This window comes from Chenopodium album, chromosome 22 (genome assembly GCF_948465745.1).
Source record: "Chenopodium album chromosome 22, dcCheAlbu1.1, whole genome shotgun sequence".
NCBI classification, from domain to species: Eukaryota; Viridiplantae; Streptophyta; class Magnoliopsida; order Caryophyllales; family Amaranthaceae; genus Chenopodium; species Chenopodium album.
This window is the reverse complement of record NC_137855.1, coordinates 4,432,166-4,449,672: the sequence shown is the minus strand read 5'-3', so window position 1 is coordinate 4,449,672 and position 17,507 is coordinate 4,432,166. Positions and strand designations below refer to the sequence as shown.

The 17,507-nt window shown below is 36.8% G+C and overlaps 1 protein-coding gene and 1 pseudogene across 2 annotated transcripts; both read left to right on the top strand.

Annotated features, from left to right (window-relative positions):
• The first annotated feature begins 6,504 nt into the window (after positions 1-6,504).
• LOC145605544 (putative L-cysteine desulfhydrase, chloroplastic pseudogene) lies at positions 6,505-10,826 on the top strand (annotated as a pseudogene). The gene is made up of 2 exons (XR_014105092.1): positions 6,505-8,036; positions 10,369-10,826. The product of XR_014105092.1 is annotated as a putative L-cysteine desulfhydrase, chloroplastic pseudogene (transcript).
• A 744-nt stretch (positions 10,827-11,570) lies between these two features.
• LOC145605387 (thioredoxin-like fold domain-containing protein MRL7, chloroplastic) lies at positions 11,571-16,899 on the top strand. Its single transcript, XM_081661429.1, has 8 exons — positions 11,571-11,685; positions 12,193-12,268; positions 12,373-13,200; positions 13,512-13,596; positions 15,621-15,732; positions 15,844-15,952; positions 16,047-16,100; positions 16,648-16,899. The coding sequence occupies exons 3-6, from the start codon at positions 12,449-12,451 to the stop codon at positions 15,939-15,941; spliced, it is 1,047 nt and encodes a 348-aa protein (XP_081517555.1). The 5' UTR covers positions 11,571-11,685; positions 12,193-12,268; positions 12,373-12,448; the 3' UTR covers positions 15,942-15,952; positions 16,047-16,100; positions 16,648-16,899.
• Positions 16,900-17,507: the final 608 nt, after the last annotated feature.

Genomic DNA, 17,507 nt, shown 5'->3' with positions numbered 1-17,507 from the left:
CTTCAATCTAAAGATATTTAATTAATATCGATTTCAATAATGAATAATGATATTATGGAGTGCACTTTTTTAAAATACTATCTCCCCTCATTTTTACTACGAGTATATTTAAGCATTTATCTATTGATATCTTTTATAATGCATTTATAAATAGAAATTTAGAAAAATAGTAATATATCAAAATTATGCATTCATTCAAATAAATATTTTATTAATTACATACTATTTTGATTCCTTTTTATTGACACTTTGATTTTTTTTAACACGTTTTTTAGTTTATATTTTAGAATAATAATTCTACTAACCTAATGGAAAAAATAAATAATACCTCCGTTCCTTAAAGTTCGACTCATTTACTATTAATATGGTCCAAATAAAATAGCTTTGACCACATGTTACGATTTTCTACAATATAAATAAATTAGCATGAGGGTGATGGATCTTATTAGATTCCTTTAATTATAAACTTTTCAAATATTAAGTTTTTATGATTTTCACTTATACATAGGCGGCTGAATATATTCATGGTCAAAGATGTTCATTAGAGACCGGGCAAATACAAAGTGAATCAAACTTTCAGGAACGGAGGATAATGCAATACTTAATATTACGGAGTACAAAACTATACGTCGAGGCAAATCTATATGAATAGTTTTTCTTCTTCTTATATTATGAAATGTTTTTTAAAATTAAACTTTTTTCTTCTAAAATTGAAGATTTAATATACAACAATTAAACAAATAAAGGGAAAATGAGTACTATCCACTTCGAAATTGAAACAACAAACATTAGTAACACTAACAAAGCTAAGGAAGATAATCCATGAGAATCACGAATTCACGAGGGACAGTGTCAAATGGTCCCATTAGACATTAGTAACGAACGATTTACGAACATGAGGAAGCTACGTGGAACTTTCTTTATTCCTACTTTCTAGTTTTGTTTTGCCTTTCTTAATTTACTCTTTTTCTTTTTTGGTGGGAAATTCATAATTCAATAGACAGATTGCAAGATATTTTCCCCTCAAAAAAAAGATTGCAAGATATTTTATCCCCTTACACTTTGAGAGTTTGAGCGAATAACAAGCAGAGAGTAAGAGATAGGCGGATAGCTTAAGTGGTTATACCTCTTCTCTCAATTTAAAGAGATTTTGGCATAAATTTTCATCACTTACATAGAGGTGAACTCTATTTTCCCTCCAAATCTCTCTAATTTTAGATGGATTATGCTTATTGAATAGAGAGTGAATCGTCTTCCTCCATAAAGGCCACTGACGTCGTTCATCCATCATAAACATAACTATTTCCTTCTCTCTTCTCTCCTCCCCTCCCATAGCTATGCTGATGATCGATCACCTATATAAATTGGCTACCCGACCTACCGAATAAAAGACAACCTAGTAACAGAGTATGTAAAGTTCCCCATACTAATCCCTTAGAGAAAGGCATTTGCTCGTATAGTTGAAGACGAAGAAGCGAACGTTTTTTTTTTACTACTACCTCAGTGTATTAATAAATGTTACACTTACCAAATCCGGCCGTGTTTTAATTAGCATTACTCTTCCTTTTTTGACAAAAAATACTTTAAGTATTATATCTCTCTCCTCTTATTGTCCCCACCCAAAGCCACTACTACTTTATTTATTATATACTTCCTCTTGCATTCATTACTTTTTAATAAACTATTAACATCACTATATTTCTTTTACAATTTTTAATACTCTAAGTACCTCACTCATCTCTTATGTTATTTTAGTCAATTAAATTGCCTAAGATTATGTGCCGATCAAACTGTAACACTTATTAAACACACGGAGGAAGTACAGATTAAACAAAACTAATGCGTGTAAACATTTCCTAAAAACTTCAAGTTTTCATTTCAATTAGTTTCAACCAAACCAATTCTATAACTTTTTGTAATTAACGTAACTAAGAGCAACTTCGATGGTTGTAGCTAATGACTTGCTTGCAATTTTAAATAATACTTGGCTACTAATTTGGCTATTAGAGCTAAAAATGCAATTAGCTTGACCAAAGCATATTAGTTTTGCTAAATAAAATATAATAAATAAATTGAAATATAGAAAATTAAGGAATCGTGATTCATTTAAATAGTAAGCTACTTTAGCTATTCATTGGACTTTAACGTGACTAAGGGTATGTTCTCATTGACTGAACTTAGCTAAACTGAACTGAACTGAAATGAATATTTTGTAAGAGAAGGAAATTTGGAGCTGAAATAAACGTATGTGAACAGGCCCTAAATTGACAATTAGCTTAAAACCTTATGATGGCAAGAATAGCTTGCCACTGGAATTACACTAATAAAACTCTACCTCTCCAAATACATGTTTTAGTTTTTAACTTTCAATTACTACACAATATCACTATAATATTTAAAAATGGATTGCACCACCTTGAGTATCGACATAAACTTTTTACTTCACAAACTTACTTATAAAATCATCACTCTCCCCCGTCCCAAAATTATTGACACAATCAAACTTAACACACATCCCAAATACATTAGTTTGACTAAAGATATACACAATATAATTAATAAATTAAATATTAGTGAAAAAAATAAAAAAGTTAATATTGTGAAAATTCATATTAATAGTTTAATACCTACTTCCCTACCTTATATATCCCTACCTTATAAAAAGTAGAAACATACTCTTATGAATAGTGTAATGCCAATTATACCCTTCAAAATGTGTATTTACATACATACCCTCATTAATATGTAGATGCTATTTTAATGAATAGTGTTTAGACAACTATACCCTCTAAAATATTTATGTACTTTTATGCTTTCATAAATGTTAGTTGTCTTAAACAATTATACCACCTAAATATAGTTGATTACATATTTTCTCTTATTGTTTTTTTTAGGAAAAATTTCTCTTATTGTTAATTTAACTAATTTTGTGATTTAAAAGCCAAACCAAAAAAACCTTCAAGATATGGCTAGCTATGACGCGCGCATCGCGCGCGTTAGCTGCCCTAGTAAAAATAAAAAGTACTAAACTACTCTTATGAATAGTGTTATACCAATTCTACCCTTTAAAATGTGTATTTACATTTATACCCTCATTAATTATGTACAACTTTCTTAAATGAATAGTGATTGGACAATTATACCCTCTAAAATGTTAATTTACTTATTTGCCCTCATTAATGATAATTATCTCTTTATTTTATTTATTAAAAATAATGTGTGGATATTTATACCCATTTGCCCTCATTAATGATAATTATCTCTTTATTTTATTTATTAAAAATAATGTGTGGATATTTATACCCTTAAAATATTTCTTTATATATTCTCTCATCATGCTACTAATAACTAAAATTTTAATATAAGTTTAAAGGGAAATAGATTCCGGATATGACTAACTATACCGTGCGCATCGCGCGCGTTAGCTGCCCTAGTATATAAAAACATAGTATTTCAAAATGAGTATGATGTTTGATTGTTTGTTTTAGGTTTGATCGGTATCCGGTATGTTTTTGGCTGCTTCCCATCAAACTTCCACTCCTCACACTCTCTCTATGTCGAGTTCTACACTGCAACAGTTTCTGGTGGTAGAGCTTCTTCTCATTTCAAATTTTGTTGAGATCATGTCTTTTATTACGGTTTGATTGAAAATCTGGTATATAATTATACTAGTATATTGCTAAAAACGGTACTTTGATTTACTAAATATTTGAGTTTTGAATGAACAATTTTGATTTTAGGATGAAAGAAATGAATCTAGCATGGGTTATGAGGTTCTTAACTATATAACTTGTAATCTGTACTATTCCGTATTATTGAAAGGTGAGGTTTTGTAGAATGCACGACAGGTGTTCGATGAAATTCCCCACTGAAAACTTTTAGTAATATGAATAGAGTGGCAATTACTTCTGTTAATTTCAATGAAGTCGTATTATTAAGGCAATATTAGCTGACCTTAAGTATGATGAATATGATGTTTGATTGTTTTCGTTTAGCAATCTTAAAGTGGACATTTTTTTGACAAGGAGATGTATAATGCATGATCAGGTGCCTCCAAATATAAAATTTTGAGGTGAACAAATCAATTGGCGAGTTGGGATTGAAAGAATTTGATTGATTGATGGCATTGAGACGAGCCCTTGGTTGGTCTGATGGTGAGCTGATGCGATCAGATGCAAAGCCATGTTCAAGGTTAATGAGACAGACAGCTGGTATTTCTACAGTTGGTGGAGCATTAGGTTTCTGGGTTTTGTGTAGACTACACTATGGTGGTATGTTTGTTTTTCGTTCAACTGTCTTGTTAATCCACTTTTCTGTCATGCCCCAATTTAGAATCTCAAAGAATTGTTGCTGGCTCAAATTGTATGTATGGCATTCTGTTAAATCTGATAGGATTGCATCACTGATATACAAAGAGATACTAGGGAAATCTGCATTATATCACACATATATAGGAAGAGAAACTACTATGACAAATTGATAATGACTAACTTGTAACAAACTGTACATATCATATCAGCAAACAAATACCTTCTAGGCAACTGAAACTAAGCTAGCTAAGTACTATAATGTTAGCCATGTACAATCTTGTTACCACCCCCCTCGAGCTACGATTGGGGAGGCGGTGATACAAGATCTAGCTTGAGAGACAGAATTTGATGTTGGTCAGCTCCAAAGGATTTGGTCCTGAAGTCCGCTAGTTGCAGTGTAGATTTCACAAGAAAAGTGTTGATACACTTGGACGCTGTCTCTGTCTATCTTAGTGTCGGTCAATCTTGAGATGCTTTGTTCATTTATAAGAGATGTAGTTGTCAGCAATGTGTATTGTTAAAGTACAAATCAAGAGGTATAGGAAGGTTCAATCTACAAATTATGTGTTAATCCTTCAAGCCAAACAACTTCACTAAATGTCTGACTCGTGTTTCTGTTATTCTGTGAAAACTCTTTGAGACATCGGGTTTTCGAAAAAAAAAAAAAAAAAACCAGCGACTAGTGGCCGTAGTAGGTGACCTTTCAGAAAGGAACAAATGACCCCAGTCAGATCACTATACTCTGAAATCTGAACTTTGAACGAGTACGGTAACATAAGCCAAGATTATGTGATCCTGAAAGGTATCTTAAGGCAAGTTAATAATTTTAAAACAAAAGATTGTCTATATGTTGAGGAGATATGGGTGTTTGATTATTAGTTTAGTACTTTTGCAAGATAAAGCAATGCTCTCCTGGTGTTTAGCACGATTCTGTCTTGTCTTATTTGTACCTAAGCAATTCCCAGAAATTTCCTATGACCTGTTTGATTCTTTCTGCTCATTCATTTGGTTTATTCATGGCTGTCAGGACCAAGAGTTACGATTCCTAGAAGTCTCAGATGGGCAGCTTGTGGATCTGTTTCTGTTAGCTCAACCACGGCTCTTCTGGTCCGCCTTTTCAGTCCTGAATGCGAACCCCAGAACATCGTAGCTTACGACAACTAAACCGGCAATTTCACTTCACTTCCAAGTTCATAGGGACTTCTTGCTGATAATCGAGTCATGGCTCAAGAGTTGATATGAAAAATCATCAAAATGTAGTAGATGCTATGAGTCAATGAATTTCAACATATGATTGTTATGGGGTTTGAATTTAGTTACTAGTTACTACAATGATCAGTAAGTTACTAGTAATTGAAATTGGAACACAATTTATTGCTGTGATTTCATAGTAGTCTATAATCTTTCTGACTTTAAAGAGGTGTAAATTTGATTGGAAGTCCTATACTCCTATGCGGTAGTCCTAGAATGGTCATCGACGAGAGGTATTGGGTTACTCAACAGGAGGCATAGAGCTAAGCGAATTCTTCATGCTGTTGTTATCTGGCAAAGTACACTTGATAAAGCAAGCGAAAAAGAGCAGACAATGGCCATATCATAGAGATTAAAAGGAAAAAAGGGATAGATAGCTAAAATCCAAAAGGACACAGCATGAAATTATAAAATAAACATGCACTCAGGAGTCAGGTCTCAGCACTCGTGAAACCCAAATCCAATATGCAAATGACGCCCCACTCAAAATGAATATAAAGGGACTAAGGGAGTCGTTAAAGCATTGTGCACGAGTGCACGACGTTTGGAATCAACAAGAGGTAGTACTATATACTTCGTGGTAGCTAGGACACGATTTGCTCTCGTTACCTTTTTTAAGATATTTTTTATCCTAACTAGATGAAGCCCGTGCGATGCACGGTTTATTTGATTTATTTTTATTTTATTTTTTTATTTTTTTCTGGTTTTTCAATAAACACGTTTCAACAACAGGGAGTCTATTTCTCTAATGCTCTAAGTAACGGTTGCATATGCAATATCGGAAAGTATATACAGTACTCCGTATTTTGTAGTTTTGTTCGAAAAATAAAAATTGAGCTCGATATTCGGGTCCGGATCCGGATCCGGATCCAAACCTAGATCCCAACTCCCTAACCCCCCACCCAAACCCATAAACCCCAACTCAAATCCATTTTCTCTCTCCTCTCTCCGGCGGCCACTCTCTCCCGTCTGACGTGTCCACCATCTCCATTATCTTATCACCTCCTTCCCATTTTCTCTCTCCTCCCATCTCTTTCATGGCTTCCACTCTCACTCTCTCTCTTCCCTAATCTCCCCCATTTTCTCTCTCCTCCTCCCTTCTCCCATGGCTTCCAACTCCTCCGAAAATGGCTCCCACCCCAAAAAACCCAAATTCAATCACTCACAAAACAACGAACAAACCCTAATTTCCCCCTCCCAAATCGCCGCCGAATTCTCCCACCATGACCCCACCATTGCTCGCATCAACAATGGCAGTTTTGGGTGTTGCCCTTCTTCCGTCATCGCCGCCCAACGCCGCTGGCAGCTCCTCTTCCTCCGACAACCCGATTTGTTCTACTTCTCTCTCCTCCGACCTGGGATCGATTCTTCTCGTCGTCTTCTTCTTCCTTTAATCAACGCTTCTCGTCTCGATGAAATCTCCCTCGTTGATAACGCCACCACTGCCACCGCCGTTGTTCTTCAGTACGTCTCACGCGCTTTCTCTGAACGACGGTTTTCTCCCGGTGATGCTGCTGTCATGCTTCATTACGCTTATGGGTCGGTGAAGAAATCCGTGCATGCGTACGTCACACGCGCCGGTGGGCATGTCATTGAGGTACCTCTTCCTTTTCCGGTTTTCGATAGCGGTGAGATTGTTAGGGAGTTTAGGAATGCGTTGAATTTGGCTAAGTTGGAGAATCGTAGAGTTAGATTGGCTGTTATTGATCATATTACTTCTATGCCTTGTGTTGTTTTGCCTGTTAAAGAGTTAGTTAAGATATGTAGGGAAGAAGGGGTTGATCAGGTTTTTGTTGATGGGGCTCATTCAATTGGGTGTTTAAAGATTGATATGGAGGAAATTGGGGCTGATTTTTATGCTAGTAATTTGCATAAGTGGTTCTTTTGCCCGCCTTCGGTTGCGTTTTTGTATTGCAGGAAGAAGAAGAGGAAGGAGCAGGAAGAAGGGGTGGAGTATGATGATGTGCATCATCCTGTTGTTTCGCACGAGTATGGGAATGGGTTGCCTGTGGAGAGTGCGTGGATTGGGACCCGGGATTATAGCTCCCAGCTTGTTGTGCCGGAGGTTTTGGAGTTTGTTAGTCGGTTCGAGGGTGGGATTGAAGGGATTATGAAGAGGAATCATGATAAGGTTATTGAGATGGGGGAGATGTTGGCGAAAGCTTGGGGGACTCAGTTGGGTTGCTCCCCTGAAATGTGCGCGAGTATGGTTATGGTCGGATTGCCTACTTGTTTGGGGATTCAGAGTGATGACAATGTTATGAAGTTGAGGACTCATTTTAGGGAGAAGTTTGGCGTTGAGGTTCCAATTTATTATAGGCCACCTAAGGATGGTGAGATTGGATGTGTGACTGGGTATGCTCGGATTTCTCATCAAATTTATAATACAGTTGATGATTACTATAAGTTCAGGGATGCGGTTAATCAACTGGTTCAAGATGGATTTACTTGCGCTGAGCTCTATGGCTAGTCAAGGTGTGTTTCTACTCTTTGATCTGTTGTTTGGATCAAGTTTTAAGCTTTCACTAGTCTATGTTCCAACTTATACTCAAGTCTGAAGGTATCATGCCAGATTAGACTATGTGAATAGTCAGACCCTAGATGGTTGCCAATCTTGCCATGATTCCATACTATAAGCAATACTTGAGTGCCTCTGACAAAGCTTCCACCCTGTGGAGTCTGGAGGGGTGGTTATTGGAATATTGGGATCATATAATGCATCATGCAGTCATGCACCAAATAAGTATGTAAAAACTGTTGATTGGAACTGTGACATTGTAATGAACTGATTTAACTCGCACTAATAACAGCAAAATATAGAGAAAAGATTGGTTCTTTGATTAGCTAAATAATCTGATTTTTGGTTAATAGATATATATGTATTAAGAAGAATAAGAAAGATGGAAGCTTTACTAACAAATGATAATGGTGAAAGGGTTATAAAAGATACCTTAATAGCTTAAGGCTATCAATCTTCGATAGTGAGTTAAGCTCACAACTCTCCAATAATGGCTTTGGGCCATAACTCTCCAAAAGGTTCTCACCAAATTTCTGCCTATCTTCCTTCTACCACCCTCTGTTTATTTATACTACTTAGCTAAATAGTACAGCTTTAATTACTGACTTTACTACCCCTTTGTCATTATCCTAATATGCCAACTAGTGGCTGCAGCCTTAAGTTACTGTTGCTAGGTGTGGTTCTGCCTCACCACCTTGCTTGAGATAGTGGTCAGGTCTCAGACCCTGTCCTTTTCTCTGCTGGCTTTAGTTTGTATGAGACACAGGTGGCTTGCTTTGATTCGTTACAGACATATGGACACTGATCTTCCACTGTAGTTTTACAAAGACAATTTTTGATTTTTGAAACTTTTACATTGCTTTTACTCATCAATTTATATTCAAATTTATGTAACTGATATATAGAAAAAAAAAAAAAAAATGCTTGCATGTTAAAAGAGGCTTACTAGCAATCTATTCATTTCTTACTTCTTAGCATGTTATTGGAAGTTAGATTCTACTTGGCTGGTCTTGTTGAGATGTAGAAATGCTAATAGCAATTGGTGTCTGTTATCCAACATAATCTATGAGGAGAATGTTGGGTAGGGGCTATTTTGGTTCAACTTTAAGGAAAGATCACCCCCCCCCCCCTCCCCTTCCCATTTCTCAGAGTGATTGGTAAGAGGGGAAAAGGGTTGCCCTTGCCCTCCTCATACTATCTCCTGTGGCCTGCCTTCTCAGTTCTCAAAGACTCAAACCATGACTTCCACCGTACCGAATTCTGCTGTAGTGTATCTCAACTGCACTGCCACTTCCCAACCTTGTTTTGAATCCGCCACAAGAACTTTGAAGAAAAGCTTGTGCTGTCAAATTTGATCATGAAAACACATAATTTGGAGCTTTCATGGTTAAATTTGATCACTTAAAGCTGTTATTCTCTCCCACAATCCTCTTTTAATTTCATACATGTGGAATCGTGGTATTAGTTGTGGGAAGTGCTGAAGTGGTGAATTGTATTTTGGTAGGTGATTGTGGGCTGGTAGGTGGTTTCAAGCTTGGACAGTTTTGGTAGATGTTTTTGGTTGTATTTTGGTAGGTGGCCGTCTGAGTGTGGTAAGTGTGTATTTGGTGGTGGCTGTGGGATAGCATTGGGATTTTAAATTTGATGGGTTTGAGACTGTAAAGGCCGGTGGAGGCTGTTGTTGACTGGGCTGTAGTTTTTAGGACAATGGTTTAATTGTTTAAAGGGGTGGCCAATTTAAGCCATGACAGGACTTAAGGGATTTTGAAAACCCGGGAGAGGGGGGGATGAAGGGATTTGGGGAAAGTGTGTGTGTGTGTGTGTGTGTGTGTGTTTATTGCTGGCAGCATAGTGGCAATGTCAGATTCTAAGTAGAAACCAAAGCATGTAAATTGCTTCTTTGTCCTGCTGGTTGCTGCTATCTGAGAAATTTTTGTTGTTGTATGTTTCAGAAGCTGCCTCTAGTAATGTAAGGAATTTTCATGTTCTAATCTTTCTTTGAGTCTCTGAATAATTGCTCCCAGATTAGTGTTATTGAAAGTCTTAACACATTTCTATTCTGATTGCTTAATTGGACTGGAAGAACATCTTGGATATGCTCTAGTTTGATGTCTGTAAATAGTGTTCTTATATGTAAATATTTTGGGATAGTTTTACCCTCTTTCACAATTCACATTTTAATACTCCTACTTTTTGTTCAAATACTTTGCCTTTATGTTCTCTGATGAATAAATTTGAAGTTCCAACATTACCGCATGTAACCTGGGTGATTTCTGTTTTTTTGTGTAGGTGAATGGTGAATATACATAAGCTTTCATGAGTAATTTGTATTTTCCCCATGCCAAACTTCTCATTCTGCTCTCTGATCCGGACAAGGCTCGAGGTACTGAACTAGCGACAAATTCAATTGTATAGCGCTTTCGACAGATTAGTTAGCCCTGTTGAAGCCTTGAATGGTGCTCATTGGCCCTGTTGAAGCATGTGATGGTGCTCCTTGGCCCTGTTGGATGCTGGGATGGCCTGAGTGGCTCATGTGGAGCTTGTGTTGAGTTGTGTAAATTAGCTGCTTTTTAGGACATTTTATTTGCATTATTTAGTTTACTAGTTTATTCTAGAGTATACCAGTTCCTTAGGTCTGGCTTAATAATAAATTAATATTCAGGTTAACTGCTGTAAGAATTTTGCATTTGTTACAAATTTCAGCTAATGTTATAGTGAAAAAATAACAATCAGCCTCCTTTTAGTTATTCTTGTTGCCATGATTGAGTTTGTATTGGAGCAAGAATTTGGGGGTTGATCAAGCAGAATCTGCAGAAAGTTGATTATTATCACTTGAAGTCCTATCAACTATCAGAGGTAAAAGGCACCAGGAAGAGCTGCCACTCATTCCTGCATATTATCGTTCACTTAACGACGATGTGGCTAATCACAGCGCAAGGATACAAGTATAATGTTGGGTCGCCAAATTTCTGAACAATAACTTAAGTCTTAAAACTTTGCCTGCCTTGAAATTCCAATCATTTAACGTACTATCTCGTGTAGTCGTGTTAATTGTATTACTAGTACTATCAGGGGTACTCCTTTCCTCTAGAGCTCGAGCCTGCTTATCATCGGTGCCTTATCCAGTATCCACCGTGCTATAACCACTAAAGCCATTCAAAGTTTATACGCAAGATTTTGTCACAAATTCAAAAATAATTAGAAAATTCATCAATGGAACCGTAACCTTATTTTTCATTTTGTGAAAATAAAGGATCATACTGTCCAGCTACGCAGGTGAACATAACACTTCCTGTCCCCTAATTAATCTCAAAAGTCATAAAGTGAGTTTCCCGCCAACTTCACCAAACATTCGGTTTCATAGTATGAGTAATTGTATCCGTATTTATATTCGTATTTGTATTCCTATCCGTATCCATTTAAGAACTACGGAGTATTCGACTTATATTGCATCCTCGTTAAAACATGTCATCTTTTATCAAACGTTTTGGGTTTTGCTAAAAGAACCAGTTCCTCAGTTTCCCTTCACAGAGTCTCATCGTTCAGCAGCTTAAACTACCATTAACAATACTAGCAGCTGAAAGTTGCTCAACAATTTCTTCAAAGGTTCACTCTCTTCTTTGCTCTTTCTCTTTCTTCCCCTTTTGATATGATATCTGATTGTTGTTTATTATTGTTGTAGTAATTGTAATTAGTGTAAATGAGTGAATTTCTGTATATTACCCTGTTTTTGGTAGAGTATTATGTTATTCAGAATATACACTATAAATTTCAGAAAATATACTTCGAATTATAACGAAAATTATGGATTTGGGTGAAAAATTATGCTCATGTTGTGTTAAATAATGAGACTATCATGGTGCTGGGAATGCGCTATTACTAGGGTTTGTTTAATTTATCAAAGGCATGTTTATGTGTGGAAAATTTGTGAGCAAATTGAGGGAAGAAGAAAGACTGTGGCCCAAAACCCTGATGTGTGATGTTGTAGTTTATCCAATTTAATGTGGATTATGGACTTAATCTATGAGTTATATTATCGGATTTTGGATTCGTTACACACAAGAGAATTTTTTGTTTTGTGAGGAATAGCCACTCATTTGGTGTTTTGTTTAGGAGAAGCTGTTTCTTGGATGGCGAATGGGAAGCTGAGCACGGTGGGTTGAGGCGGATATTACTCAAACAGATTGTTGTAGGTTCCGAAATCTTTGGAGTTTTTCTCTTGTGCTGTTGCTTTATAATAGCCGTCTTGACTCCTGAATCCTGGTCCAATGCCGGACTACTGAATTTTTGCAGGCATTGTGGTATTTGATTGATTACAATAGAAGTTGTTGTAAAACTCAGTTAGATTGGATCTAGCTTCCTAGGAAAGATGTCTGTCTGTCCAACTCACATCATCTTTCCTCAAGATTGTCTTTCTTTTGGTGCTTCAAAAAACATCCCACAGATTCATCCACAATATTTGTGTCGCCCCACTAAATTGTCTGTTGTTCGTCATGGCATCCGACATTTCCAGCATTGTGTTGCTGCTGTGGGAAAGTCTGATTCTGTATCCAACTCTGAGGCAGATTCTGACCCCAACTCCAAGCCTAAGAGAAAAGGTCGCTTGAAGAAAACCAGAGGTGCTGAAGCTGAGCCAGGCACCAATTCAAAACCATCACCAATAATTCCAAGGAAGCCAAGGCGTGGTCGTAGGAGTGAAGCAGTTGCTGTTGAGGATTTTATACGTGACTCACTTGAAAAAACATTTGCTTCTATCCAGGAGCAAAATCCTGATGTTTTTGTGAATAAAGAGCAAATTCTTAAAGAAAGTAACAAGAATTTTTCTGATGATAGTAGTGAAGAAGAAGATGATGATGACAATGGTCAGACAGAGGAGCAAATGGTTGTTGACGACGATGATCCTAATTGGCCAGTTGATGCTGAAGTGGGATGGGGCACTAGAGCATCAAACTATTTCGAAAAGTATCCAATCAGAAACATTGTTGGAGATGATGGTACTGAAATTGATTGGGAAGGTGAAATTGATAATAACTGGGTACAGGAAATCAATTGCCTTGAGTGGGAGAGTTTTGCATTTCACCCAAGCCCGTTGATCGTTCTTGTTTTTGAAAGATACAACAGGTATTTTTTTGAACTTTTTCACTACAATAACAAAAACAATATTACTATGTTTTTTTAGGACTAACAAATTACTTTAACCTGCACTGTCCTATCATTAATCATGTAATGACTAAGTTATATGATTGCCTAAAAAAAAAGTTGATCAATGATTACATGCTTATAAAACTTTTTTGCTTAAGCCCTTAGATGCAATAAATTATGTTGATTTGTTTAGTCTTTAAGTTTGTAACATTTAAAGAGCTAATTGAAGGTTCAATTTTGACTCTTTTAGTGAAGTATCGTGTGAATATTCACCCTTTTTGTTAACACAGAGCAACTGATAACTGGAAAGTTCTCAAAGAATTGGAGATGGCACTCAAGGTTTATTGGAATGCTAAAGATCGACTTCCTCCTCGTGTATGCTCTCATTCCTTGAAATTTCTCTTTTTCTGAATATAAGAAAGGAAAATTTCACATTTGCTACCAGGAAAAGCACCCTATTTCACATTTGCTACCCCTTTAATTTTTTATTTTATATTACTAACACCTAAATCAGATTTTTTTAAAAATCACTACCACTTAACGGAATCCGTTAAGGTTCCGTTAAATGGGGCCCAATATTTAATTAAATAATAATTTAATTTATTTTTTATTTTTTAAAAAAAAACTTAAAAATAAAAAACCTCAGCCATCCCGAACCACCAAACAGCCACCTTCGCCGGCGCCCGAAAGATCCCCTGAGGCCGGCGAACTCCTAGACCACCACCACCGTGACCCCTAAACCCGGCAACTACCCATACCACCACCACGACACCACCCTAACCCCCAAACCCAGACCACCACCACTGAAATCCCTATACCCAGAACACCACCACCACAAACCACACCTCCTTTGTCTCACCACCACGCACAACACCACCGCGGTAGCAGTAAATTGCGGCAGTAGCAAATCGAGGCAGCAACAAATCGCGGCAGCAGCGGCCAAACGCGACCAACCACCGTCACCAAACGCGTCCATTCGCGGCAGCAGCAACGACAATTGCAGCTAATCGCAACTACCACCCTAAAACAGTGAGAAATCAGAGGAAAGAGAGAGTTGTGGGGTCGTCTACGGCGGTTTAAGGGTGGCAATTGCGGCCAATCGCAACCAACACCACCCTAAAAACGAAACCCTAAAATATGTCGCGGCGGAAAAGAGTTGCTGCTGGTGGAGTTCGCGGCGAAAAGGGGTTGCTGGTGGAAGGAGTTCGCGGCGGAAAGGAGCTGCTGGTGGAGTTCGCGGCGGAAAGGGGCTGCTGGTGGAGGGAGTTCGCGTCTGCCGTGGGCTGCTGGTGGGGTTTGAGGCTGCCGTGAGCTTCTTTGGGCGCCGGCGTTGAAGGGAAATGGAGGTTGGATGGTGGTCATGAGGGTGGTTGAAGATGGAGTGGTGGCGATGAGGTGGTTGGGCTCCTCTAACGGAAATAGTAACGGCGTCACACAAAAGGTAGTGATATTTAAAATTTTGGTGTTTGTGTGGTAGTAATATAAAATAAAAAATTAAAAGGGTAGCAAATGTGAAATAGGGTGCTTTTCCTGGTAGCAAATGTGAAATTTTCCTATAAGAAATGACCATTGGCCATTTGTAACAGAAATATAACACAAAATGCAATTATCACATAAATTCATCCTTGAAATTTTTATTTCCGTTCTAATCTGTATTCAATGCCTTTAAACAATCTCCATTAACCATTTGTTTTGAAGATTTTATACCCTTACTCAATCAAAACTTTGAATTTTCCTGTATTCCATGTTCCCTCCTACTTAGGAAGGCAATTAGTAGATCTTTGGGACACGGCGGGGGGGGGGGGGGGGGGGGGGGGTGGAATTCTGAAAATTGTGGTTAAATGTGATTATGTTAAACCTAATGGTTCACTGACTGAAACTGTTATATCTGTAACTTTGGAACTTATGAGGTGGTTCAAGTTATATTTTACTCCAACGGGTGGTTTTTTTTCATAAATGGCCTTGTTTAGGGATATTCTTCTGCTGTTGAATCTGTTCAATGATACTTCATATATGATTTTTTGTGACCGAGTCAACTTTCAATGGACAACATATCTAGCCTTCACCATAACTTCGAGATGGTTGGCTGACCTCTTTTTGCGAATTGTCTTTTCAACTAAGTTGTCCAAACAAGTTCTTAGGGCTCTAAAAGGCCACAGATTCCAGCTTCCTAGGAAGTGATTACCTGCAGTACTTTCTTAGCCATGAGTTTAGGAAGTATTGTCTATATCAAATAGTATTAAAGCCGCATGGCAGTAAAATCATCCTTAATCTGAGAGAAATCTGATCTGGCTCCTACTTATCAAATAAGTCGAGCAAGATAGTTCTCTTTTGCTCATAATTTATTAATTTTGTGTGATCAAAATCTTAGGTACATGATCATAAATTTCTTGAAACAGGCAGTTAAGCTGGATATCAATATTGAGAGAGACTTAGCATATGCTCTTAAAGTTAGACAGTGCCCGCAAATACTTTTCCTACGTGGACAAAAAATTTTGTACAGGGAAAGCGGTAAGAGCTGTAGCTTCTTTTTCTTCTTTCCATAGGTTATGTGGACATGCAGAGTTTGATTTGTTGTTGTTGCAAACTTGGAATGTGACTGTTTCAACTCTTGGTATGCAGTGCACAGAACTTCAGATGAATTGGTTCAAATGATTGCATATTTCTATTACAAAGCCAAAAAGCCTTCATGGATTGATGAAGCAGCTCTAGCTTTGTAGTGTCAGAGCAGGTGCATCATCTTTATTTCATCTAATCCTTGATCCAACGCTGATTTATCAGTCTGTTCACATATCTTTAACTTTTTTCCCTCTCTGTTACCGCAGGCATGAAACATGAATTGGAACTGAGGTTATACTACAGTTGCAGCATTACATCATGTATGCTAAGTTGTCTAATTTGAGTGCAACTAATTTGCTGTATATAATCCCTACATATCTTTTAACACTTCTACAGAATAGCCTATTTAGATGCACTTGCATTAGTTAAGTTTGCTATGAGTTTATGAGATCCATCATACATACTGATTAAATCAATGTTATGTTGTAACTTGCTAATATGAAGGGACATTCACTATGTATAAAGATCAATAGCTGTTAATAGACTGATAAATCAGCATTAACTGGTCACACAGGCTGAAGTCTCCTTTAGGTATTGATTGCGTTACTGTCTGTGGAGAACAATAATGAGATTGATTTAATATTTTCACGACTAGTAGAAGAGTGGGGCTATGCGGGTAACTCTTAGCTACCTAATTTGATAAAAATGATAAAAAATATCTAATGCTGTCACCAGCTAGATGCTTAGTACTACTGCTGCTAAACTCATCATATGCTCTAAATGCTGAAACATCTTAAAGTTTGAATTGGTGCATTTTTAAGCTGGCTGACTTCCAAAAATCATTTAATCTTCTAACCTATTTTTCAGGTATGGAGATCGAGTTGTGGGTAATCATTTGCAATTTCTCGCAGGAATGGGGCAGATGTAATATTGATACAGGATTTAATTGCATGTCTACCCTGTTCTTCAAATATATTTGTGTTGGATTTAGGACTTAGGAGTTAGGAGTAGAATCTTCAGACTTGTATTCTACTGTATAATTTTTGTGAATTAGGAATTCTTGTACCTTGTAAGTTATATTTTGATGATATTATAAATATTGAAATGATGGTTAAGTTCCCGACTTTTATTACAATTTTGAACATGTTTAGATTATTGTTAATTTGTTACTTGTATTTCTTATATCTCAATTTACTTACTAAGTTATTTGCTCAATATCCTGTGCAAATGAAAAAGTAGTGATAAAGAATTGGGTTGATGAGTTTGGGGACCCAACAAAAATTTCTTAAAATTTTGAGTCAAAATAAAATGAAACACTTCAAATTTAATTAGGATGGAATTATCATTTGCAACAAACGTTTAAGATTGGGTCGCCTAGTTTAAGTTAATTATACGCCGTAATTACTTTTATGTAACTTTTAACCGGTTTAGGGTAAATATATTTTGTTATGATTTTTATTGTAAATCAAGAAACACGAAAGTGAGACGCATTATTGATTATGAGCGATTGATGATTTTTTTTGTAATATGACTATCTTTATCTATGCACTATGAGCTAAATTCGCTTTTTTGTAATATGACTATCTTTATCTATGCACTATGAGCTAAATTCGCTTTTGTAATATGACTATCTTTATCTATGCACTATGAGCTAAATTAAAAGAGAACACTATTCCGTAATAAAAGTTACTCCGGAATCAAAAATAGTAGTCGTGACTCGCGAGATT